Source organism: Engraulis encrasicolus, chromosome 7, assembly GCF_034702125.1.
Source record: "Engraulis encrasicolus isolate BLACKSEA-1 chromosome 7, IST_EnEncr_1.0, whole genome shotgun sequence".
In the NCBI taxonomy this organism is placed as follows: Eukaryota; Metazoa; Chordata; class Actinopteri; order Clupeiformes; family Engraulidae; genus Engraulis; species Engraulis encrasicolus.
This window is the reverse complement of record NC_085863.1, coordinates 46,237,051-46,263,524: the sequence shown is the minus strand read 5'-3', so window position 1 is coordinate 46,263,524 and position 26,474 is coordinate 46,237,051. Positions and strand designations below refer to the sequence as shown.

General features: G+C 44.1%; 1 protein-coding gene across 1 annotated transcript in view; it reads right to left on the bottom strand.

The window, feature by feature from the left end:
- Positions 1 to 26,474, bottom strand: part of dlg2 (discs, large homolog 2 (Drosophila)) — a 293,655-nt gene that overhangs the window by 166,878 nt on the left and 100,303 nt on the right. Inside the window, exons 4-5 of the mRNA XM_063203708.1 lie at positions 13,774 to 13,857; positions 10,764 to 10,928 (exon numbers count right to left, since the gene is read on the bottom strand). Of these exons, the coding sequence (XP_063059778.1) occupies positions 10,764 to 10,928; positions 13,774 to 13,857 (249 nt within the window). The remainder of the gene's footprint in view (positions 1 to 10,763; positions 10,929 to 13,773; positions 13,858 to 26,474) is intronic.

The following is a 26,474-nucleotide window of genomic DNA, read 5'->3' as shown; positions in this document are numbered from 1 at the left end:
TCACAGTGACTCATAAAATCCTACTTATGAAGCTCAACAATCACATTTTCTATATCAGTTGCACAGATTAATGACAACATTACTGCTAAGGGACATAAGCACTTTCAAACATATATTGTTTCAACTCTGTAGTATTTTTATATATGTTTGAAATGACATAGTATTTGTCCATAACACTGTTGACAAAATAATTAAGCAAATGTTCGCTTTCATTAGAGTATTTATCAAATGATTTAAGATTAAGCTAGGCAATTTGTTTGTTTGGAAACTTAAATATATACACTATGTAAACATCTAGGTCATTTAGTCGAAAAAAATACTGATAATTGACATTTTGCTTTTGCCAAAAGCGTAGGGAAATCGTAGAATCACTCATATGCAATGAAATGTAGTGCCTTCTCTTGCTTGTTTTTTCTAACCTGCTAAATATCCATATCAAAATCCTGTATGCTACTGTAACTAAAAAGGTGAACATTTTACGGGACGGACCTGCGCACCGTGTCAGCTGTTATCTGTGCCTCTCCTTCACAATGCAACAACAGATGCTCAGAAGGTCACCCTCACTAAGAGGACAGCTCTGTCATGAATACTAAGCCGCAAGGCACTTCAAATTACCTGTGGAAAAAAAATCAAAACAAAACAATAACACTTCACTGTCACACAGTACACAGTAGAAATGCATTGTTAATTCAACACTTACAGAGCACTCTGAGGCCAAATACACTCTAGAATGTGTTAAATAAACTGAATCAATGTAACACTAAGCAGTAAAACAGGTGTGCCTGTATACGTTGAACACTGCATGCAGTGTCGACCTTAAATGACTGTAATTTAAAGTCAAAACGTTATTTCGATCCCTATGTCTAACAGAATAGCTATGGTAGTGGTGGTCTTTGGAGTGGAACCTCTCGTTTAGTGCAGTAGGGCCTCTTGTCCCAGGGCTGGGGATGATTTTCGCAGAGAGGCCACATTTTAGCCTGGGAAAAGGTTTGACATTCAGAGTGTTGGGATGGACCAAAACAGAAACCACTACTTCAGCATTCCTTCTCAAACAAATTGGCCTTTGCAACCCATGAGGACATTCGTTATGGCACAGAAATAGCAGTGCTATTTTTTATTTTTTTATTTTTTAATTGTACCTTATCTTTAGTGACAACAAGGACATTAAATGTACTGTACTTTCTTTCACTTTTAGTCAGATGCACAAAACTCACTATAACATACCGGTACTAGGCCTACTACACCATGTCAGTGGGTCAGTCCATTGGTCAGTTCCTCACTTGGTCATCAGGTATACCGTTTATCTTCTTGAAGTGTTTGCTTGCAAGTTGCAAATAAGTACAGTACAGGCCAAAAGTATGGACTCACCTTCTCATTTATGCATTCTCTTTATTTTCATGGATTTTCATTGTGTATTTTAATGCAGGGCATCAAAACTTTGCATGAACACATGGAGAATTACGTACCTACCATAAAATATCATTCTAGCTGTTGTCCAACAGCAATGACAGCTGTCTATCCACCTGACATCGACACGGCACAACTGATGGCCCCACATTTCAATAAGCTTATTTTTGTCTATTTTCAAATGAAAATGGCCAAACAGTCATGCCAATCCTAATTGAACATTAAAGTCCTCCAATAACTCACTAGAATTGTAGAACTGGAATTTTGAGACCTAAAACCTAGTTTTAAACACTTGCCAATACAAGCATTTTACAGACATTTTCTTGATATGATATTGAGTCACAGCCAGTTACTTGGAGAGGTCAAAACTGTGTTGGAGGGAATCTGTGGCAGGGTCTTTCACTTTTACTTTTACTTTTTGTATCACTGTTTCACCTAGTGACCTATTATCAGATCAAGAAAATCTGTCTTGTATTGCTTGTATAAATTAAAATGGATTCGAATGACTGGGTATTTTTACTTGAAAATAGACAGAAAAATAAGCTTGTTGAAACATGTGGGGCCCTCAGTTTTGCTGTGTTGACGTCACTGTTTGGCATTTTTTATATTTTTTAAATAATTGTTTTTATTTTTTATATATTTTCATTTTTTTGTTCAGCAAAAAATTATACATGTGTTCATGCACAGAAATAATGCCCTCTCTGAAAATGTATTATGTTCTTTAAAAAGCCACAAAAATAAAGAGAATTAATTAAATGAGAAGGTGAGTCCATACTTTTGGCCTGTACTGTATGTTCACTTCGTTTGTCATAGTCAGAATTCGAAACAAACTGAAAGTTGTATAAATGGTGCAGCACAGTACAGCAAATGACAAGTACAGTATCACTCACTACGTTTACATGTGGCTTTTAATTCCGAATTAATAATTCCGAATTAAATAGTTCAGTCGTGTTTACTTTGATCTTTCATTTAATTCAGAATTTAGAAGTGTTTACATGACGTTTTCAAAGTGGAATTAAGCTTTATTCAGAATTAAATGGAGTTAATTCGGAATTAAATGTCTCATGTTAACGTAGCCATTGACACACTTGTCACTGTCGCACATGCTCGGAGGGGGCATCACATCAGCTCTGACTCTGACTCGTTTCGGGTCAGAGATGACAGGTGATTTGTGACTCCTCCTGTCCTCCAGTCGTGTATCAGTCAGTTAGAGGCTCAACTCGAGGCGATGAAAGGACGATATTTGCAGTACATAGACTCACTGTCTGCGTTCCTTTTTACGTCAGTGTTTTCTTGGCAACAAATCCTGATTTCATTTTGTTTTATAACACTAAATTCCTCCTTCATAGATAGCGCCAGATCTGATTTCAAAATGGACATAACAATATTACTACACCGGCTGGGTGTTGGGTTTCTTGCTGCCTTCCGTAATTATATTTGTCAGTAGCTCACGGGCTGTAAGTATGAAGTTTAGTCCAAATTGCTTGAACTGTTTCTGCGTCAGCACCACATTGCTGGAAGAAATGTAGCCTTTTATATTACATTAACTGCTATACTCTCTACGTCAGCTTGTGACATTTTCAGTGCCATAGAGCACAGATTAGAGAACATTTCGTGAAAGGTACAGCATGATTGCAATATCTTAGGCGTCATCTGTCAGAAATTGAGAAACTACAGTAGACAAGCCGGAAACCAGTGGCACCTTTTGATTCTTTATTAACATACTGACCCTTATTCCTTGGAGGTTCATTTCCTTATGAGAATATCACGAGTGTTCACACTGACTAGTATTTCACACGTCTCTCCGATGGTCACTATCCGTGACTGCTAGGCCCGGCTTGTGATCGTCAAGTGTTCTCAGGAGGATAAAGCCCTTTTAGAGCTGTGCGTCTACCGTCTACAGACGCAGTAATGGATTTACGAAGCCTAATCAATTTCAACTAAATTCATTAAGATCATGCCCGGGGTCTTGGCACTGTAGGGTTTTTTATTCAGATTGATAGGACGAAAATGAAAGGCACACACACACACAAAAAAACAATTAGTATGCTAATTTAGTGAAATTTGAAAAATAAAAGTGCTTCCTGCACTGTGCAGCTTTGGAGAAAGTTTTGCAGGCAAACACAGTCTTAATCATTGCCAGAGGACTGACTTCACTGAATCTACCTCTATTAACCAAGTGTGAGTCTCTCAACAGCACGCAATGTTCCTTTCATACAAAATTCCCTGAGTGAATGAAAAAGGGAAAGTAGTTGTTACCTACAATATATGGGAGTGAAGCTCACCCCTTCAAGCTACCGCATGTCTGGATTGTCCTTTCAGATGGTCTCAGTTTGACTTTGGCTTTGAGCCCACAACAGTGGCTACACAGGTGGCTCAAGGCCCACCAAGGTCACAGTCAAAGTCATCAGAGTGTCTTTCCCTCCCGGCTGTGGTGACTCCGGCCACATCTCCTGAAGACTGCCAGACTGACAAAGAAGGAACATTTCCAGGAGTGACTCTTCCTTTGGCAAATGCCGTAGCACAGGTGATAGACAGCAAAAAAAATGCAGTGTTAGTCTAACACTTATAAAGTCGATGTGACATCTTCTAGAGTGTATCTGGTCCCAGATTGCTCTCTAAGTGCTGAATTAATTCAATAAATTGTGTTTTGCATGTATTTTTGGGGGCTTTATAAGCCTTCTTAAATGACAGGATAGCGGAGGAGAGACAGGAAATGAGTGGGGGGAGAAAGGCGCAGAGGGATCGGCAAATGAGCCGGGCCGGAATCGAACCTGGGTCACTGGCGTAGCAACCCAGTGCCCTACCGTTAGGCCACGGCAGGGCCATAAATTGCAATTTTTTTGCAGTCTTTATAAAGGTTATCAGTGACCTCATACAGTTTGAAAGTGTTTCCAGGAAGTAGTTACAATAGTTGAACCTTAGTTGGAATATCAACCACTGATCCCCCTGAGCTTCCTGATCTCAGCTGACTGCTCTCCAAACTGCAGGTGGTGCCAAGGGAAGGACTGGACCCCGCACACAGTTGTTCTTCACCTCACCACAGCCATCACCATAATTGGACACACTATACAAATCTCTCTTCCCTTTTCATGCTCACACACAAGAGATGAATACACCCATCTACACTTCACAAATCTGCACACATGCAGCAGACAAGTAGACAAGTGAGCTACAAGCCGCCCTTTTCACAAACCAAAGAAGTCGATTTCAATGTGCTTTCTTCTCACCAATCTTGTCTGTCACTGTGTCATCTGTGACAAGAGCAATACAATGACATGTTACAATCACGGCCTTGTGAGATGGGGTGAGGTGGTAGTAGGTGGGGGGTCGGTGTCAGTGGCAGCTGGGGGGCTGGGAGAAGTTGAGCTCCACTGTAATTATTTCAATGGGGGAACAAGAGGATGTGGTGGAGACATCAAGATGATGTCTGAATCTGATTGCAACTCTTCAGTCCTGTCTTCTCAGCTGTGGCTCCTCTCTTCTTCACTCTTCTTCTCAACTGCTCTCTTCTCATCTCCTCTCATCTCATCTCCAGCCATCTCCCTTCTCCTCACTTCTTCTAATCCTGCCGTCATCTCCTCTCCTTTCCGCTCCTCTACTCGGCTATCCTCCTTTCTTCACCTGTTCTCTCCTAAACTCATCTCTTGTCATCTCCTCTGCTCTGCACTGCTCCCTCTCCTCTCATCCCTTTTCTTCTCCTCTCCTCACTACTTCTATCCTCGCCTCTCCTCTATTCTCATCTCCCTCCTACTCTGCCCTCCACTGTAGCAGTCACATCTCAGAGATGGGGCTGCTCTTCACTCCCACATTCAACTTATCTGCCTGATGAATGCCAGTCACCTGCTGGGCCATGTGCTTGTGCCCGCCAATGACGTTCAACAATTTGGAGAGAGCAGGTGAATGGAATGGGATTCCACCTGTCTTATTTCTGCAACATGTTTGCAATCTTTGCAATATCCCTGAACATCAATTGCACAAACAGGCAAGGCAAGCAGGCAAGGTTAATGCAAAATGCAAATGCACTATAAAATGTGCTCTCAAAACAAGTATATTGACCCTTTTAGAATTCACGTCATCACTGACTGCGTACGCATTGTTGACTCAAACACACCAGAGAGGTTTTAAGGGTATTACGAGAGAGTCTACTCGCCACTCTTCCGGGTGGTACTACACTGCACTGTAGATTCAACTGTCAACATTGGGCCTACTGGCAGTGGTCTACACCACGTCAAACAGTTAACTATGTTCATTTTTTAAATGCTGCTGTAGGTATCTGGAAGCATCTGGCTATTTTTTTGCCCATGGAGCCTAAAACATGTGAGTCAAAACTGATAAATTAGCAGTGTGACGCATGGACACATTGTGCGTCATCATCCAGTGGAATTGGCTGCTCCCCTAAAACACTGCCATTTTTCCACAGCACAGCTCAGTGTCTCTCACCATGAATGGAGCAAATGCAGCCTAAAGTCCAGGGGTCGGCCCAATTAAAGGGTCTTTATTAAAGCTATTCTTCACTGTTAGTCTCCCGGGGCAGCAGACACATAGGGAATAGCAAATCCCCCCTTTCCGTTCCTTGGGCATGGTGTCGCTCATGTTTAATTGAATGAAACGGCTGTCTTCCTCTGCATAACAGATCCACCGCGCCCTCCTCCCCTTGCCTCGCCTCTCCCTCCAACACTGCCTCACAGAGGTGCTAACGCAGACTGGAAATTACTTCCTCTTCACAACTCCAGGTGATTTAATTTGCCTTGAATAGTGCGGTGGTGAATATAAGCAAGTCCTTTTGTCTCGATACTATCTATGCCGCTAGCAAAGGTGTTCATCGTGATGCACAAGCTCTGACGAAGCGTTACCATTCTTCTCTCTTTCACACATCTGCCCAGACAACCAGGCCTGACAAAGGAATGGAAGCAGGTGGAGAGCACTGATAGGTAATGGGCTCCAACAGAAAATCCCCATCAAACCAATATTACTGGTTTCACATGTTATTTGGTGTGCTTTTCCAGGAAAGTTTAGGAAATCTAAAAGAAAATGTGAGCAATTTCATTACAAACAGACATTTTTGATTTACTGCAGGGTCCTTTCCTATTTCAGCAAGGGCTTAAAGACAGATAGGAGATACAGGGCCTACTATGGTCAATGCAACTACAACAATCTCACAGTTTCAGTGGAATAGCGGCTTATTTTAGTAATTTTAAAGCACAGGATTGATTTCAGCCACCACTCAGTCCATCATTCTCATTCAAACTCCAGTCAGATGTAACCAAGATGAGACCAAGCTAACTTCATGCTGGTTTGACCCATTGCTGCCAACTCCCTGACCCCTATCTTCTTCTTCTTCCCATCAATGTTCTCTGTTCCTTCTAACTCTCAAGACTCAAAAATGATTGCTGCTCTTGTCAGAACATCTCTCTACACTTGACAAAACACAGTCAGAGCAGACAGTAACAAAAAAAAATAAAAAAAAATAAAGACATTTCCTATTTTCACAGCTGCAGTCAGATGAGTGCTGTATGTCAAGCAGCAATATAACATCGTGCTTGCATCATTTACTACAACAATTTCAAAGTTAAGAGATCATTTGCAGGCGGAAGGTGTGAGCTGAAGGGAGCTAATCTAATTTCCTGCATCAGTCATCCTGCTGCTCCTGCTACCACTACCGCTATCGCTCACAAGCTCCCTGCAGATCCCAAACAGCTGCAGAATCATCCTCCACTAACGCAAGAAAATCAGCTTTACAAACATATCGACGACCAGGCCTGATGCAATCGTGTTAAGTGGTAAGTACAGTGCCTGGTCCCACTCATCCTAGTGACGCAACACTTGGTGTTTATCTACCATCAGGCAAGTAAGTACCAGTCACTGAACAGGTGGAGAATAATCCTCCACTAACTGATGAAAACCAGCTTTACAAACATTTCGATGAACAGGCATGATATTACGGCACAAGCCGTGTTGAGCGCTAAATAGCAGTCCAAACACTACTTTTCTTTGTAAACAGATACATAAATCCTGATGCAGCCTATTCTGTGTGTGGCACCATTGATAAGAGCTATCTGGGCCAAAGTGTTAACAAAGTTAAATTATTCATGTGCGATGTGGATGACAATCAATACTTTAAGCAAACAGCGCCTCTTTTTATCCAAAAATCCTTTCTGTCCCCAAACAGCAGAGCGGTCAGGCTGGGACACAGATAGGAAAATACACATTTATTTGCTTTTTTTGATCAAAACTTTCAAAAAAATAATGATGGAAAAACTTGCCAGGTAGTTTGCTGCTGTCACACCAGGGTATGTAAGATCATAGCGGGTAACCAGTGCAGGCTGCAGGTGAGGAATAAAAGACAGCATCACCAGCGGGTAGGCGGGAGGGGAAGACATGAGTGAGGAAAACAAAGAGGAAAAAAGGAAGGCGACGTTTCTGGCGGGAATGTTGAGCGTGTGAGGGAGCAAGCGGGCGAGGGATGCATGCACTGTAAAACATTGCAACCCAGTTCAACGTAAAAAAGTAAGTTCCCCTGCTGCCTCAAGTTTGGGCAACTTACTTTTTTACGTTTATTTCCGTGCAATGTTTTACAGTGTGAGGAAAAACAGAGAGAAATTCTGAAGGCCAAGTCACACTGCATGCGGCACAATGGCTGGAGCGAGGGAGAGGAAGAGAGAGGGGAGGGAGGAAAGGAAGGGAGAGTGGATGAGTGAGTGAGGGAAAGAATTGAGAATAGGTAGAAAGAAAAGCATTGAGAGGAAAGGAGAAGAGAGCTCAAGGAGAGGAGGAGCGTCCGGGGTGAATGAGAAGGCGAGGGAAAGTCAGACTTCCAGCATGCCATGGAGGAGGAAGAGCCTCAGTGCACCACCTTAACACCGCCCAGGCCCTAACACAGGGGTACAAGACAGACCCTAACACTCGCCACAGAACCCTCATAAACACAGGGGTATGAGAAAGATCCTAATTCCACCCAGTCCCAAACACAGGGGTACAAGACGGATTCAAATACCACCCAAACACCACCCATTCCAAAAACAGGGGTACGTCACAGGTCCTAACACCGCCGTGTCCCAAACACAGGGGTACAAAACAGATCCAACCCAGTTAACCCTCATCCTAAGGAGTACAAGACAGACTCTAATACTACCCATTCCAAACACAGGGGTACAAGACAGGCCCTAACAACACCCAGACATCACTCATAAATGGTACAAGATGGGCCGTAAAAGCAACAACATATGGGTAAATAGACCCTCAAAACCACAGACGGTTCCCGAACCCAGGGTTTCAACAAAGGTCATAACCACCCCTGAAGGAAAAAATCCATCCCAAACATAGGAGTCCATCAACCCCTCCATCAGCCAGTTAACTGCCATCCCAAGCACAGAGGTAATAGGGAAAATTCCGATAAATAGGGCCAATGTTTTGCATTTATTTATTTACCAGTCCAGAACACATGATTATGTCCCACAAACTTCTTACTGGACAAACAGCCCCAGAGATCCCACTTTAAAATCCAATGTAGTGAAATGAATTCAGAAAACAATCAATCATCACTACTAATGAGTCGGGAAACAACAGCAACATGACTGTGGTCTAGAATCAAGTCCAGTTGGAGTGCTTCCCGGAACTGGTAGTTCTTAGTAAAGATGGTGCTCTTTGGTGACAGGCTTGGTTGCTTCTAAAAGTTAAAAGGCAGTCATGTTCTTTGTAGTTAAAATGCCTTTATTTTGATGGGCATAACATGATTAAAACACTTTGGCATGAAGTCTTCGTCAGGAACTGAGCAAATGTGACTGTGGTCTATGCGCTGCCGTGAAAGCAACTCTTTTATAGTATGCTACTCTGAGAGCAGAGCGACTTCAAATCTGGTGACCTCTCAGTTCTGTCGGTCTGCCGTCTGGTGTGTGAGGTCAGGGGCTCGAGCGAGCACTTGCATACCAACTACACACAGCAGGGAGGAGCTCTATTTTAAGACTAGGGTACGGACGAAAGAGTTTGGGTCGAGATAACCTTTCCCACATCTTCTTATTTTTACATAAACCTATTTATGGAAGCAGAGGCAGGTGTCTGAGACATAATGATCGCACAAGAGTCCTTTCTCCACCACGTTTCTGTAAAATATATTTTTTAAATAATGCAATTTTTATTAGCCAAAAGAGTTAAGTTAGTGTACAAGCAGCTGAATGTTTGAGGAAGTTTGAAGACGCGTAAATATTATATTACCATATATATATTTATATGATATTACATTATACATTATAAAATTTACCTATATATTTGAAGACACACTATGTACTGTAACTGCACCAATAGATGTGGAGTTGTGCGCAATAGACCACAAACATCGCCATGCGATGTGTGTCACAAGAGACACACATCACCCTATATCATCAAGGTGGGAAATTGTGTCCATCGGGATATATCTCCAAAGAAGAAAGTTCCCAAGTTCACTTTCTTACAGATACTCAACTTACTTTTGCAATACATTAGCAAGAGTGCATTCATTAGTGATGTTTTTTTGCTAATTAAACTGAATTGAATGTACTGTATACTGGCAATTCTAAAGAACTTACATTGTGAGGGCAGACATGTGAACTGTGACCACGGATAACTGGCTGTTGATGGCTCTCTAAGTTTTTTTTCATCCTGGAGACTAGGCGCCACCTGGTGGCTATGCAGCAAATTACAGTTACTATAGACTTCATAGTCAAACTATGAGATAGAACAATTCAGAAACAATAATCATGTCAAGAAACAATGTCAGCAGATATCAACTGCTGCTGTAACCTAGGATGCAAAACAGAGGCACCAAAAAGCACTAGAAAGCACCAACTTGGCAATATCCACCAGCTCATCCATTTGAATATTTTTTAAGGGCACTGAAGATGATCTTCAAACAAAACAAAAATGACAATGACAGCAATAGCATGCTTTCTTTGGCATTCTCTACAATTTCGTAACATAGTTGTCAGCACTAAACCACCATTTTTTTTTCTTGTCACCCCAATATTATAGTATCTAATGGCCAGGTGTTTTCACCTCCTTCTCCTTCAATAGAATGACGGCTGGCTTTAGAGGCTTAGCAGAGGCTGTCCACACACTGAGCACAGCAATCACTATGGCTTTCAGCAGAGAATGACAAACAGACACAGAGTGGATGAGTAGTACACACTCCTTAAGAAAGAGATTGAGAAAAAAATAGAAAAAAAAACGAAAAAGTAGAAAAACGTAGCAAACGAAGAAAAAAAACCAACAACACTATGGCAGCCGTCACACACAGCAAAACACACACACATATATACCGGTACAATTGACACACATTGAGAGACGGCGCAACTCGGGTTCGGCGAGCAAGCAGCACTGACCTTGAGCGGCGAGATGTGGGCGTGGGAGACGTAGCCGTGCACATTCTCGATCTCCGACAGGTTCTTCTCCGACACGTGCACCAGCTCCGGAGCACGCACCTCACCTGTCAGCCGTGGGAAGCCGTGGTCCGGCGGCGGCGAATCTTCATCCTGGTACCGGTACTGCTGAGGAGGACGGTTAGGGAGAGAAGGATGAAGAGAGAGGAGAAAGGAAGAGAGGAGGAATAGAGTAGGACGACAGGTTTGCAGAGGGGGTATGTGGTATGCGGTTAGGCCGGAGGGATGAAGAAAGGAGGAAGGAAGAGGGGAGGAATAGCAGAGATAGACAGGTTTGTAGAGCGGTATGTGGATAGGCCGGAGGGAGAGGAAGAATGGAAAGAAGATGGAAAGAAAGAAGTGTATGAAGAGGAAGGGAGAGGAGGATCAAGAGAGGCGGAATAGAGGAGGAACCAGAAAAAGATGGACAGAGAGAGGGGTATGGACGGGTTAGGCCGAAGGGAGAGAAGGATCAGAGAGAGGATGAATAGAAGAGGAATGGGAAAATGGATGGTAGGAGAGAGGGGTGTGGAGGGTAGCGAGATAAGGATGGAGAAAGGCACAGGAAGAAAGAGAAAGAGATGATGAGGGAGAGAGGGATGGAGTGAGAAACAGGAGAAATGAGAAAAAGACAAAAGAAAGAAGGGATTGCAGAAGAGGAGGAGAGAGGAAATCACAGGGTACAAAGCAGATCAGATCACAGCATGAAGCGTACTTGTGTAAAGTTTTTAAATATTAGATTAGACAAAGTTTGTGGCAATAGCTGAAAGTTGTGCTTGCATAGCTGAATGTTAAATCAACATAGTACACTATGAGGTATGGGTAGGCTTGAAATTTGTGGCATTTTTGTGGCTGGTGTTATCAATCACCATGCTTATTATTCTATTCATACATTGTAAATATATTTAAAACATATTCATGCACTCTCAGGCAGTATTTCAACGTCCACAAATACGCCCTAAAAATGAATTTAGTAGATATGAAATACGCACACGATCCATCATTATTGAAGCCATTATTTTTTTTAAATTCTGTACATGGTCATCACCATTACTCGTGACATAGTGACATAGGTGACGAGGTTAAAGGGGGACCAAGTGTAAAGCAAGCATAGGTGTAGTGAACAGGCGAGAGAGAGAGAGAGAGAGAGAGAGAGAGAGAGAGAAAGAAAGAGAGAGAGAGAGGGGGGGAGAACAATAGAGAGAATGAGAGAGAGCGCAAAGGTAGAAATGCCACAATTGTAAGGGCAAGCTTGTGCTAAGAAGCTACCACAGCAACTAATGAGAACCGCAACAAGCATATGAACATTTGACAGTGAGCCAGTACACAGCCCTTCCTACATTCTCAAAGCTCCATGCAACCTCTGTAGCAGTGATGAGGTGAAGGCCAGATGTACATCATAATATCAAGCAGTTATGAATCACACACACATGACCACTTTACCTACTACATGAGGATGATGGCACTCCACATCTTAACCATGTTGTCTTCCTGCCCTACATATGACTGGTGAATACCATGCAATACTGTAAATGATGATAACTTCCATGAGGCCATGTATAGAATAAAAGCGAGGTGAGGTGTCATTCATTCGAATGCCATGCTTGGTTGCAGGTGTGTTTGGTGAGAATGTGTGCGTGTGTGTACAAATATAGCAGTAAGTTTAAGCAGGTGATGATGACTATATGAAGTCCAGTGAAAATGCAAACGGCGGCTGACAATGCGATATGGTTGCGGTGAATACAAGTGCAAAAAAAGAGAGGTTCTTGTCAGGAGTTAGCTGGTCCCATACGATTCAATGATACTTGCTAGCTCTGCACTAGAAGCAACATCTCCAGACTAAGAGAACAACTGGAAGAACACAACAAAGGTAAAACTCAATTATTTAACTGAAGGGGAGGTTCAGCACTAAACCACCAGTCTCCTGCAAGAGAGGCGAGCTGTACAGGGGTGTCAGTCCCGGGATCAAATTTGACACAAATTTGCCACAAATTTGATCCAACCAGGTCTGTCTCAGTTGATCGTACACTGTAAAACATTGCAAGTCAGTTAAATGTAAAAAGGTAAGTTGGCCTGCTGCCTTATGTTTGTAAATTAACTCAACTCAAGACTTAACTCTACTCAAGGCTTTCTCAAGGTGAGTTAACTTACAAACTTAAGGCAGCAAGGCAACTTACTTTTCTTAGGTTTAACTGGCTGTTTTTACAGTGTGAACAGTTCTCAAAGCAGGTGATTACACTGAGTAACTGGTCTAGTTGCGCTGGAGGGAAACTGTGGCAGTGTTTTTACTTCTGAACTGGCTTTTTAGAGACTTCTGGAGATGTATCCTCTGTTGAACTTAAATGCAGGCTGACTGTGCTGTTCCAAAAACAGTTTAGCATGTGGATGCTCACGGCCTGATGAGATTGGGGAAGTCAGGACTGTGGTGCCATTATAATTAACTGCCCAGGTCCAGGCAGTGTTTTGGGACAATGTATTAAGTCCCCCAGTTTTCAAATTAAAATATTGGCACTTTTCCAAAACACCCTCTTAATGCAAACACTTTCCTCTCCCTGGTCTTACACAAGAAATATTAATGTGTTCTTCTTACATTTTTCAATTCAAAATCTTGGCCCTTTGCCAAAATACTCTTTTAATTTAGATAGGATACTTTTTTCGAGAACTGCTTTAGCACATCTTTAAAAAAAATCTCGTTAATATTAATGACATCATTTTTTTTGTATGCCTATGATTTTCCAAAACGGATCAAACTTGCTTAAGAACCATGAAGAATCTCAATGAAGGCAAGCGGCATGCAGCAGGAGCAGCAGCAGTGATATCAGCAATCCACCAAAGCAGCAACCCAAAGCAGTGAGGCAGGCACAGCACGTACTGAATCTACAAGCACTGGGGAAGGCCGCCCCAACTCCCATCACCCCCATCACCCCAAACCACCCATATCCCCCACCCACCCTACTGTGCCGCCCTCTCTCACCCAGGGAGCGTTCATCAGGGCCGGGGTGGGGCATGTCGAGGGTTGGGCCACATGAGGGGAGCCCTGCACCGCAGCCGGCCTGTTCTGTGGACACACACAAAGGGGGAGAGGAGCATGCCGTGACCACCGGGGCAAAACACACACGGACAAAACACACACAGACACGAACAAAACACACACACACGCACACATGCATGCACACGCACACACACATGCACACACACACACACACACACACAGATCACGCAACTGAACTCACACACACGCACCTCTACACATGCAAACAGAAACAGAATCACACACACGCACGCACGCACGCACGCACGCACGCACGCACGCACGCACGCACGCACGCACGCACGCACGCACGCACGCACGCACGCACACACGCACACACACACGCACACACACACACACACACACATTCATACACATACAGTACAGTAGGCAAAAACACATGTACACACACATTCAAAACACAGACCAATGACATCCCATCAATCATCCCACTCAGGCAAAACCAGCTGCAGCAGCATGTGGTGTACACGCGAGCAAACCCCATGCACGCCACGCACCCAGCCACACGTTTGACCTGGGGAGAAGGTCCTGCCTCAGAAATAGACACTTTAGTCATAGCATACACACACACACACACGCACAGGCACGCGCACGCGAACACGCACACACGCTCAGACACACACACACACACACACACACACACACACACACACACACACACACACACACACACACACACACACACACACACACACGCACGCACGCACACACACGCGCACACACACACACACACACACACACACACACACACATACACGCACGCACACGCACACACACACTTTAACACACAAGAGAAATATATTAGGAAAAGGCGAGACAGACGAGACAGTAAAATGAATTGTTTGGACTGAGATTTATCACACCTTAATGTAGCACAGAAAAGGGGAGGCAGGTTAATCTTCTCAGGGGTTATAAAACAAGACAGATATGACATGCAGGGGGGGAGGAAAGAGGAGGACAGGAGAGGTGAGGACCAGATGAACACTGCATACTGATCAAGGAAACGGCTTTTTATTGCAGCACAGGACCTGTGAATGCAACACACCATCCAGACCACAAGGGGGAAACCTCAACACCATCCCTTCAGTACAACCATCCCTAATGTGCTCCTAAACATGTGACATTCAGCTCTTGATGCTGCTCTTCATGGGTCGGTGACGTTTCAGGAGTGTCACACGTAAGGGTGGCGCAATGACCAATAGTGCCACTATTGTTAGGATTTTTTTGTTTGTTTGTTTTTAGTGGATTATCGAAGAAGCATATTCGTTGCACCAATTACTAATTCATTTACGGCCATTAGATGCCGTTGCGCCACCTGACGTCTTAGCCCAAAAAAAACATTGTTTGACCCTCACACAGAACATGTTGGCCAACTACTATTTTCGGTGGACATTGTGTGACCTCTCTCACGTACGTTCAGCTGAACTACTGAGGCAAATGGAGTTGCTTCGAGGCAACCAGAAGCGTCTGCAGGACTTAATTACACAAAGGCTATAATCGCTCATTTTAATCATGCCCACTTCCCACTCCTCGTCTATTACACTAAATGCTTTCTGCGACACAATGGAATTCATTCAGAGGGAGGAGCACTATTCCTCCTGAGCAGACGTCAAGGCCTACGCACCACGACTTCCCTGCGAGACAGACGTGCAAAATAAAGAAAAAACGCTCCCCATTTAGCACCAGGTCCTGTGCTCTTGTATTGAGGCATAATGGCAATTCAGTATCTTCAGCCTCCTCCACATACCATATGAACGTGGGTAATGTGAAGTACCTCATGTTTAAAAGCCACAGCATTTATCTAACGCCATACATAAGTAATAATATGTAGTCATTTGTCATTGGCTGGGTGATACGTCACATTCACACATACTGGCCTATTTTAGCCCTGAGCATTAATAATGGCGTTATCCATAATGGAGGCTCATGGGTTGGCGGGTTCTAGTGGAGGGGTATCCTGTAGATGGCTGTTCTACCTGCATCGAGAGTAGGCACAGTCAGGTAGATCCAGAGTCATAGAGTAAGCACAGAAAGTCATAGGGTAGACACAGAGAGTCATATAGTATAGAATAGAGACTGGAGGAACACACAGATCAGGACCCCGTTCCTCGAAAGCATCGCTGCAAACCAGTTAGCAACAAAGTCGTCGAGAAACACCCCCCTGGAGACAAGGGATGACTACAGCTTTGCATGCAGTACGTACATTCACACACTAACTCCCTCACATCCCCCCCTCTCTCTCTCTTTCTGTCCCCCCTCCTCTCTCTCTTTCTCTCCCTCTCTCTCTCTCACACACACACACAAACTTCACTGAGTCAAAACTATAGGCAGTCAGACATGGGTATTGAGGCTGCTATCTTATATCCCCATGGACCAACAACCATGGCACCCCAAAATGACTTTCTTTGCAGTGAGCGAACCAACAACAAATACAAACCCCATAACTTGGTGCTCTGGACAGTCCAACTGTTTAACAGAGATACACAATTAGACAAAACAGCATTCAGTTTTTGTATTCTTTTTTTGCACACACATCCCTCAGGCACGTTCTGACCATCCGCAGGAGGAGCGCTTGACTATTTTAGGAGCCCATTATCGGGCTCTTTCTGCAGGCCTATGCACGTACTGACTTAGGCAGCACCGCACCGGCTTTATGCAGCACGCTGCCTGCTCTATCCAACAAATTACCCAGCCAGGGTTATCTGGGAGCTTTGCTGCCCCCATAGAGGCATTCCGTGCTGGGTTTGTTAGAGCTGTGGTTCCCAACCAGGGTCATGTATGTATACCACTCAGGGTATATGAGCACACTGCAAAAGGTACGTGGAAAATTTTATGATAACAAATGTACGGAATATACAGTAGTCACATAAGAATAGAGGAAAAGATACAGAGCAAGAGTTAGAACAGGGGGTACTCAAGGTATGACAGAAAGACTTAGGGGTACGTAAAACAAAAAAGGTTGGGAAACACAGTGTCAGAGGAGAGATCGAGAGAGAAAGATGCGGTGAGTGAGATGATGAATTGCTGCACCTCGTTATCGCCATGCCACATCGCAGCCACAGATCAGATCAGCCAATCAAAACCTCACCAAAACGCCTCCGCTGGCTAAGCCTAAAGCTGGATATTTATGAAGCATTGGCCCATAATGACACTTGGACACAAAAATTTGTAATAATTGTTTTACATTTAATTGTTTATAATAGACCGTGTGGAATATGTAAAAAAAGCAATTAATATATTTTTATGAGGTAGCGTATCCAATTAAGTCACAATAAGCAAAACCAACAGAGGCTTTATTCAGACTTCGGCCCATCTGTACAAATTTGAGTTGCTGGGAGTTTGTCAGCTCATAAATAAATTTGGTCGAAGCGCTCGCTTGCTCACTCGCTGGCGGGTGATGAGGAGCAGACAGGGATTTGAGAAGTACTCTAATTAGGCAGCAACACAACACACGTCTGGCAGCGGACGGACTGCACAGCAGACAGCAGCACTGTCGCGGATTATAAATGAATGGGTTGATAGCTTGCACCACGGGCCCAGACAGTGTGTGCAAAATCACAAATCAATTGAAAGTAGCCTGAATCTGACCTTGAGGGGGAAAACAACTGGTTGTGAGTGACTCTGCTGGAACATTCCATAAAAAAGTGACATATTGCAGCAAACCTTCACTACACTGTTGGTTTTTAGATTCGTCACAGGGAAAGTTTTTTCAGACTACTGTATGTGACGTAGGTTCTGTAACGTCACACAGCTGCAGTGTGTATTGTGTCAACTGTACAGCAGTCGACTCTCAGCCTCAGCAGAATCATTTTATGAACAGAAGCAGCTCGTCACGAGTACGACGAAGTGTTGGAGCTGTGAGGGGAGAGATGCTACCCTGCTGAGGAAGGAGGATGACCCGAAAAGATGGAGGTATTGGTTGACACACTATGCAGCCGGGTTCGATTCCCAGACCGAATCCTTTGCCGGCCCATCCCCATCTTTTTCTCACTTCCTGTCTCTCCTCTACTGTCCTGTTTGATAATAAACAATAAAGGCTTGAAAAGCCCAAAAATACTTACAATTTAAATAAAATTAAAATAAAAATAAAAAATAAAAATTAAAGGCTCCTTCAAGAACGCTCAGTTGCCACTGTGGGGGAACCCCTAGAGGAACCAATGGGTGCTTGGAAGAACCCCAAGGTTTTCTAAAAGGTTCCTCTGAGAACCTTTAGGGGTTCCTCCGCAGTGGAAAACTCAAGCAGCCCTGAAGGTTCTTTGAAGAACCATTCCACTGTGAAGAAACCTTAAGGGATCTCTGAGGAACCGTGGGGTTTCTTCAAGAACTTTAAGGTTCTTCAGGGAACATTTGGAGTCCCCAATTAAATGGCTGACGATCCTTTTAAACTTTCAATTTTTTACAGTGCATGCCAAATCTTGCCATTACAAGTCAGAGTGTTCGAAGTGCTCAACTGTACAGTACATAATGGGCATGCCAGGTGAGCAAAAGAACCCAAAACATAGATCAAAGTAAAAACACACACTTTCAAGCACTATTTTCTTGTATTTTTGATGCAAACTGACAGCATGTTCAAAAGCCGCCCCTGTTCTTGGACATGCTGTTAAGTAAAAATCCAACAAATAATACTTGAGAGTGTGTTTATTTTTCCATAACCCAGTCATTACATTTACTCATAATCATAATCAGCCAGGGCAGGCTGATGACTCATCGACGCAGCGCAGGTTTTAATGCCTAAATACTCCCATAGCTACAAGCAATTGGATTAGGGTGACCAGTTCTAGGAACTGAAAAGCAGGGATATTATGTCTTTACATCCTTGCTTTTCATTTAGGAAAAATTGATCTTCATCGTCAAACTGTCAAATGTTTTGTTTCCCGCTCTGAACACGAGTCAGTGTGACAGTATACTGTAAAAGGGATGTGTCACAAAACAGATGTCAAGACAAAAAAAAAAACTCTAAACATGAGTAGTGAGTCATCTGGGGGCCTTCATCAACACAGAGAAGCCATTATGCACTCAGTGTGGGCAAACAGTATGAAGTTGCAGACCCAAGAGCTATTTTGGACAAGGAAAGACAAGGCAAAGCAAGGCCAGGCCATTATATTTAAATAGTGCATTTCTTACATCAAAGCATTCCGTTGTGCCTTCACAGGAGAACAGTAGGAGACCTTTAATAAAGCTCTAGGCATGTACAGCATAATGTTGCCTACAAGTCATCTGCACCACCATGCCATGGTGCTGGGCACATGGGCTCCTTCATAATGTTCCCACAGCCTTTGTGCCAGTGACTGTGAGGGTGCCTTGGCGGGGCTGTGCACTGTGCTGTGCCACTGTATGCTGTGTTATGCTGTGTTGTGTTGTGCTGTGCATGTTGTTATGTGCCGTGCTGTGCATGTTGTTATGTGCCGTGCTGTGCATGTTGTTATGTGCCGTGCTGTGCTGTGCCATGCCATGCCGTGCTGCACATTGTTATGTATTGTGCTGTGCTGCTCTGCATGTTATGTGCTGTGCTGCTCTGCATGTTATGTGCTGTGCTGTGCTGTGCTGTGCTGTGCTGTGCTGTGCTGTGCTGTGCTGTGCTGTGCTGTGCTACACGTTGTTGTGCTGCATATTGTTATGTGTTGCGCTGTGCTGTGCTGCTCTGCTCTGCATGTTGTTATGTGCAGTGCTGTGCTGTGCTGTAATGTGCTACACGTTGTTATATGCTGTGCTGTGCTGTACGTTGTGCTGTGCTGTGCTGTGCTGTGCTGCGTTATACTGTGCCGTGCTGGGCTGTACTCTACTGAGGCTTGAGCACTGATGTATGGCTTAACCATGAGTGATTCCCGCTGCGGGGCAGGCAGGCCATCTGACAGCTGCTGTAAATGCTGGCAAATGTCCTTTTGCTTTATAAAGACAAATGCAAGACCGAAGCCGAATGCGTAATGAAGCACTCGAGGGGGTGGACCTATTTATAACACCTGGGCAAGATGGAGTCTGTTCAAAAAAAAATCACTGTTCGTTAAGGAAGGGGACTAGCGAGTTGTGCACCGTGGACGACTGCATAGTTCTAATAGTGCACTCATAGTTCTTTCACTTCTAAAAGTTATCTGGGAACAGATGCTCAATTAAAATAACCTAATGATTATAGAGTATGAATGTGGGATTCGTAAAACAGGAAAAATGCCACTGAGAAGGAGTTAAGAGCCAGAGGTACTGTAAAGGGGAGTCAAGTGGAACTAATGCACACACCTTGCTTGATTTCAGATTCACCGCGGAGAGATAAGAGGGCAGGCACTGATAGAAAGCCACATCTTGCATCTTACTGAATGCAAATGCACCGCATGGCTTGTCAGAAGCGAGAAGCGTACCGTGCTTAAGTCAAGGAAAGCAATATGAATTCTAGATAGCATCCTTCTGAAGTGCAAGGCCATTGAAACTACTAGAGCCGTGAGTCAGCTCCTTGATGGCCGTTGTATTTAAGAGGCAGACTACATAAGATGGAGAGGCCACAGCCCCGCAGGCCAGGCGAGGCAATACTTTAGGGTTACTCGAGGACTCCTCCTCAGAATACAAAACAATGAGGTTAGAGAGAGGGGATGCTTTAGAAATCACCACGCATATGCAGTCCACGTACCGATGCACACACGCACGCACGCACACGCACACAGACACACACACATACGCACAGCATTCTACATTGAGAGTCACTGGGCGGTCCAGCTTTTTCCTTTCTTAATATATTACAACATACTGTAGCTACGGAAAGAAAACAGTTACTCGGCTACCAGCATCACAGAATTTTAGCATCGCATATCACTTCTTCATAGTGTTCAAAACGAACATATCGAGTCAATTCAAAAGTATATTGGTTAATTAAAGTTCAAACAGCAATGTGTAAGGTCTGCCTTAACAGATTGCCTTGCTGTGCTGCAATGCTGCATGCATTTTTTCACCCTGATGAGTCTTATCATTCCAATTAAAACAGTATACATACATACATTGTTGCTGTCATGCAGAAACCTTGTATGTCCATTGATTTTTAATTATACATTTATAAACCATTATTTTCTAAATAATCGTTTCAACATTAAAGTGGTTAGTGATTAAATAAGTTATCAGACACATGCTCATGGAGACTGACCAGTAGTACTTATACTTATATTTTATAATGAATAAAGACCGAATACAAAATAATTATAAAAAAACTGGCAACACAACGTTTCTGCCGGACAGCGACGACATGTCATTGATGTCAGTAAATGTCCAGTGAATTTGGAGTATTTAAACAAGACAGATTGAGATGTGCATGTATGTTATACCACCCCCACTAATGGCTGATGGATGCAAGTCTACAAATGACAATTAATACATGCCATATGATGTGTGTGAATGTACTGTACGCTGAACCTGAACAGACAGACTGAGATGTGATTGTGTTGTTTGAATGTACTGTAGCTATCTTCCACACCGCTATCTTCCACTGCGTCTCTGAAGAAATCAAGTAGTTAGAAAATGGATCGCACTCAATTTTTCCTTCTTTCTTTTTCTTTTCTTTTTAATCAAACATTGCAGGGTCAGACAGACGTTTGGGCTGCAAGAGCCTTCATCAGTGTGTAACTACATGTACTATAGTGGCTAGCCAGTGCCACCCCAACGGCTGACTAATGGATGTAATAAGGGTACAAATGAAAAGCTGTTTGGCTACTGGCTTCTGTTACTGCACCGCAAGGCTGTGGTTTTCCCATTGTGACCTGCCACTTTGTCAATGAGAGAGGGAGAGAGAGAGAGAGAGAGAGAGAGAGAGAGAGAGAGAGAGAGAGAGAGAGAGAGAGAGAGAGAAAGAGAGGGGAGAAAGGGAAGGAGCGAGGGAGAGAGAAGGAGAGTGAGGGAATCTCCACTGTGTGCTTCATGTGTCACTGTATGTGAGTGTGCATGTGTGTGTGTGTGTGTGTGTGTGTGTGTGTGTGTGTGTGTGTGTGTGTGTGTGTGTGTGTGTGTGTGTGTGTGTGTGTGTGTGTGTGTGTGTGTACACATACAACTGCAAGTGTGTGTATGTGTGCTTGTATACCATGTGTATGCACGCTTGTATGAGTGTGTGTGCTCTTGTATGAGTGAACCATCACGTGCCATAGTGGCTTTGCCTCCCCTCCCTCTGTGTGATTGGAGAGGGGCTGGGCTGGGCGGGTGGTGTGTGTGTGTGTGTGTGTGTGTATGGGGGGGTGAGATGAGATGGGATGGGATGGGAGGTGGCATGGCTGCAGGCGGACGGACTGCATAGCCAGCTCTGTGCAGGATTGCGCGGGATCTCCTCACAGTTGTGTGCACTGACCCCTTTCCCACTGCGCTCTCTCTCTCTCCACACACACACACACACACACACACACACACACACACACACACACACACACACACACACACACACACACACACACACACACACACACACACACACACACACACACACACACACACACACACACACACACACACACACACAGAGAGAGAGAGAGAGATACAAATACACATGTGCATGCTCTCTCCTTCCTTTCATTCTGTGTTTGTCTCTCACACATACAGTACATGTGTGTACTAACACACAAAATCATCCAAACACACACATCTGTACACTGTCACACAGAGAGAGAGAGAGAGAGAGAGAGAGAGAGAGAGAGAGAGAGAGAGAGAGAGAGAGAGAGAGAGAGAGAGAGAAACAGAGACAGAGACAGAGACAGAGAGACAGAGCGAGAGCTCATCCCTGTAGACCAATAGTCAACCAGCTCCATAGAGAGGGCTCAGGAGAGAATGGACTCAAGAGTCAAAGCCTGCCTCTCTGCTCCCTGGCGAATGGACGCAAAGGCTCATGGGGGAAAAAGGCAATGGGTTGGCAGACTTTTGCATTCTGGGCAGACCGAGGAGCAGGTCCGCTGAAAGGAGTGGACAAACAGGTTTGTTGTCAAGAGCCCAGGGAAAGGAGGGTCTCATAATTGGAACCTCATTATATTGTACTGTATGTATACTGAGGGGGGGCATTCATATGATTTTGTCCCTGGCCTGGTTAAAGTTGTCAGCGGCCCGCCCTGCAAAAGGGGATATTGAAAAAATCGCAGCCTTTAAGCCAAGCCAAATCACCCAAACTGTTCAGAAACACTCATGTCAGACCCAGAGAATTAGTTTTCAGGCGAAATAACTCGACGAGTCCAAATGTTTACTTGGACCACCACCAGGCCCTGGACTGGGAACAGTTGCAGCTGCACAGTGCCTGCATTACTGTAGGGGCTGGGAAAGGATTCCGGCAAACGTCAAGGACGGTTTTTATTATTGTGAAATCTGGCAAATGTACAACAAAGCCGTACTTTGAGTTTTGGTTTCAGTGAGTTTACAGTATTTTTTCAATACCACAATCCATAATCCAATTTCAAAGCAAAAACGGTCAAGAAAGCTACCGTCTTTCAGATAGAGATATGATATTACAATATGAAAATGGTACTGTACGTGTATGTTTACTGTAAAGGCTGGAATAAACAAACACATATCCACTCAGTTCCTACAATTTCCTCATTGCTTCGGATTTCAAGTGAATTTTCTGTGTCAACAACATGCAACCGTTCTTTTCATCTTCAAAGGCAAAAAGGGGAGAGATATGACATCCTAACCCACCCTACAAGCCCCTGAGCTGCCATACTTAAGGTGTTCTCCATGCAGCGTAAAGCTCATTATCGAGCTGCTAGTCGACAGCTAAACTGATTTCAGTAAGTGTGGAAAACACGCTTAAATAGAGTTATCATAGTGCCTTCGACACAGGTAATGGGGAACTGAACGTTGCACTTGTTGTGCGTATTTTTGGGAGTGCTTTGAAGACCCTGACAAGGATGAGGCAGAGAAGGTTTAATGCCCCTAGCAGAAGATTTGCCTCAGGGATCATGCTACGCTACACACCGTGGTTTATGCACACACACAAACACACCGTACGCACACACACCACACGCGCGCGCGCACACGCACACGCACACGCACACACACACACTACGGTACGGTACACGCTAATCCTGCACACACACCACATATTACGCTACTGGGATTATGCTGTCTGACGCAAGAAATGAAAAATTATGTGCTAATTAAAACACGGCAGGATTGAGTTTCAACCTCACCTCAACCTATGGTTACTCTCTCTCTCTCTCTCTCTCTCTCTCTCTCTCTCTCTCTCTCTCTCTCTCTCTCTCTCTCTCTCTCTCTCTCTCTCTTTCTCTCTCTCTCTCTCTCTTCTTTCAGAGTATGGACATCATCTTTACCGTCTCTCTCTACCTCCCTCTTTCTCTCCCTGGGTGAATTTAAGCAACATCTCCATTTTTCCCTTCCTTACTCTCTTTCTATCTCTATCATTAAGTGACCTTCTCTCTCGCCCTCTTCTCCCTCTCTCAGTAATCCGTGCCAACTTTTTCATTCTTTCTTTCCTTTCTCTTTAAGTCTACCTCTGCCATTAAGTGACCTTACCCAATATCTTTACTCTTTCTCCCCCTTCATTCTCCCTCTCTCTCTCTCTCTCTCTCTCTCTCTCTCTCTCTCTCTCTCAGCAATCCATGCCAAGATCTTCATTCTTTCTTTCCATTCTCTCTCTCTCTCCCTCTCTCTAACTCCAGCTCTTGTTTGCTTCCTTCCCTCCTCCTCCACCTCTCCACCACTACTCCTCTCTTCTTCCCAGTCCACTGATGCAGCTCTGGGGGCATGGGGGAGGGACAGCAGTTACAGCAGCATAGTCTCCGTCCCCCGCATGACTAAGACTCGCTGTGACAATGCAGGAAAAGCGGCGAGAGTAACATCCGCACATCCGCATTCTCAGCCCTGCTGTGCATTTACATTACTTCACATCACGTCCGCAACTGAGCAGAGCCGCACACACACAGTCGCATTAGCTATTTACAATCATTTACTTGATTTACACATCCGCTTAAGATGGAGCCGCTGTCCGCACGTTTGCATCACCACTGAGCATATAGATCATCTGTAGAGTTCTCGCAGAACTTTTTGTCACAGCCCATGGCCAGATTATAATAATTTCTAGACATTGCTCTCATCACAAACCACATATCATTCCAGGAGTTTAGATTTTTGCCTTTGGATCTTTGTTTAGATCTTTGTTTAGATCTTTTCGATCTCTACGGCCATATTTTGTAAGACCTTACATCCACATTTACAATATCGGTACTTTTCAAATCGTCCCAGTGTTACAGAATAGCTGGTTTCTACAACTGGTTTCTACAACTGGTCAATCAACAGTGATTGATGGTAAAATGTTGTTCTTAATTTTAATTTTTAAGTTTTCACCAATCACTTTATTTCTCACATCTGGGTTATCACTTGTCATGGGGACACCAGATATCATTTCATACCTGCATGACTAAGACTCGCTGTGACATTGCAGGAAAAGCGACAAGAGTAACATTTGCACAGCCGCATCTCATCCCTGTTGTGCATTTACATTACTTCACACCACGTCCGCAGCCTGAGCCACATTAGTTACTTACCGTTACAATCATTTACTTGATTTACTTAAATGGAGCTCCTCTCTGTACGTTTGCCTTATCGGCCTTGTAAGTGAGTCCTGACTACTGTTACTAACTAATTTATGTTAATAGTTTTTTATGATAAGTACACTATGTCTGTGACCCCCTGCAGTACCTTCATGACCCCTCGAGGGGTACCGACCCCCAGTTTGGGAACTGCTGGTTTATCACAAACCACAGCTCATTCAGAGAGTTTAGACTCCCAGAGTTTTGCCTCCATCTCTATTTATTTTCTCATATTTACATTTTATATTTACACTTCACATCCACAGTTACTTTCCTTATTATAGATGCCTTCTGATGAACTGAGGGGAGTTTAGATTCCCACTTATTTGTCCATACAACACCTTACATCCACATTTACAACACTTCTCTAATCATCATCTGTTTTGTGATGGAATGATGAGAATTGAAATTAGACTCGCAGATCTTGGAATCCATGTTCATGGCCATATGGCAAGGGAGCTTGTGCATGTACGGTATGGTGAGCAGATATTTCTTCTTTACATGTCCATGTATTTCTCTCAGATCTAACTGCTGCACAGGCTGATGATGCTCACCCTCCCATGACTCTCCCCTTGCTCTATGTTTGCTCCATATGTGAATGTTTCCCAGCGTCCAGCTGGAGGCCATAGGGAGGGCTGCTCTCTCTCAGATCTCGACTGGGACCAAAAAAACGGCTCGGGCATTTTTGGCGCAGGCCAGCCTTTGACACAGCCGATGTCTTTTCTACAGTGTTAGGATTGGCACAGTTTATTGCCTAATTAAAGATGGACGTATGGGCTGCCCCCTCTAAATTGTAGGCTGATCTATGAAGAAAAAACAGAGACGACAACACCACCACCAACAACTGCATCGGCCCCTGAGGACTGTCAGCCAACTGAGAAAATGCCCTATACGCCAGATTACCAGTCCAGCCCTGGCTGCTCTCTTCCACTATAGCAGCAGCAGCAGCAGCAGAGGCAACAGCACTGCAAGTACAACCATGTGTGCCAAATGCCAACTGCCCCCCTAACCCATCACCACTACCACCACCACCACCACCGCCAACTCCACCTACACCACACCCCCGCACAT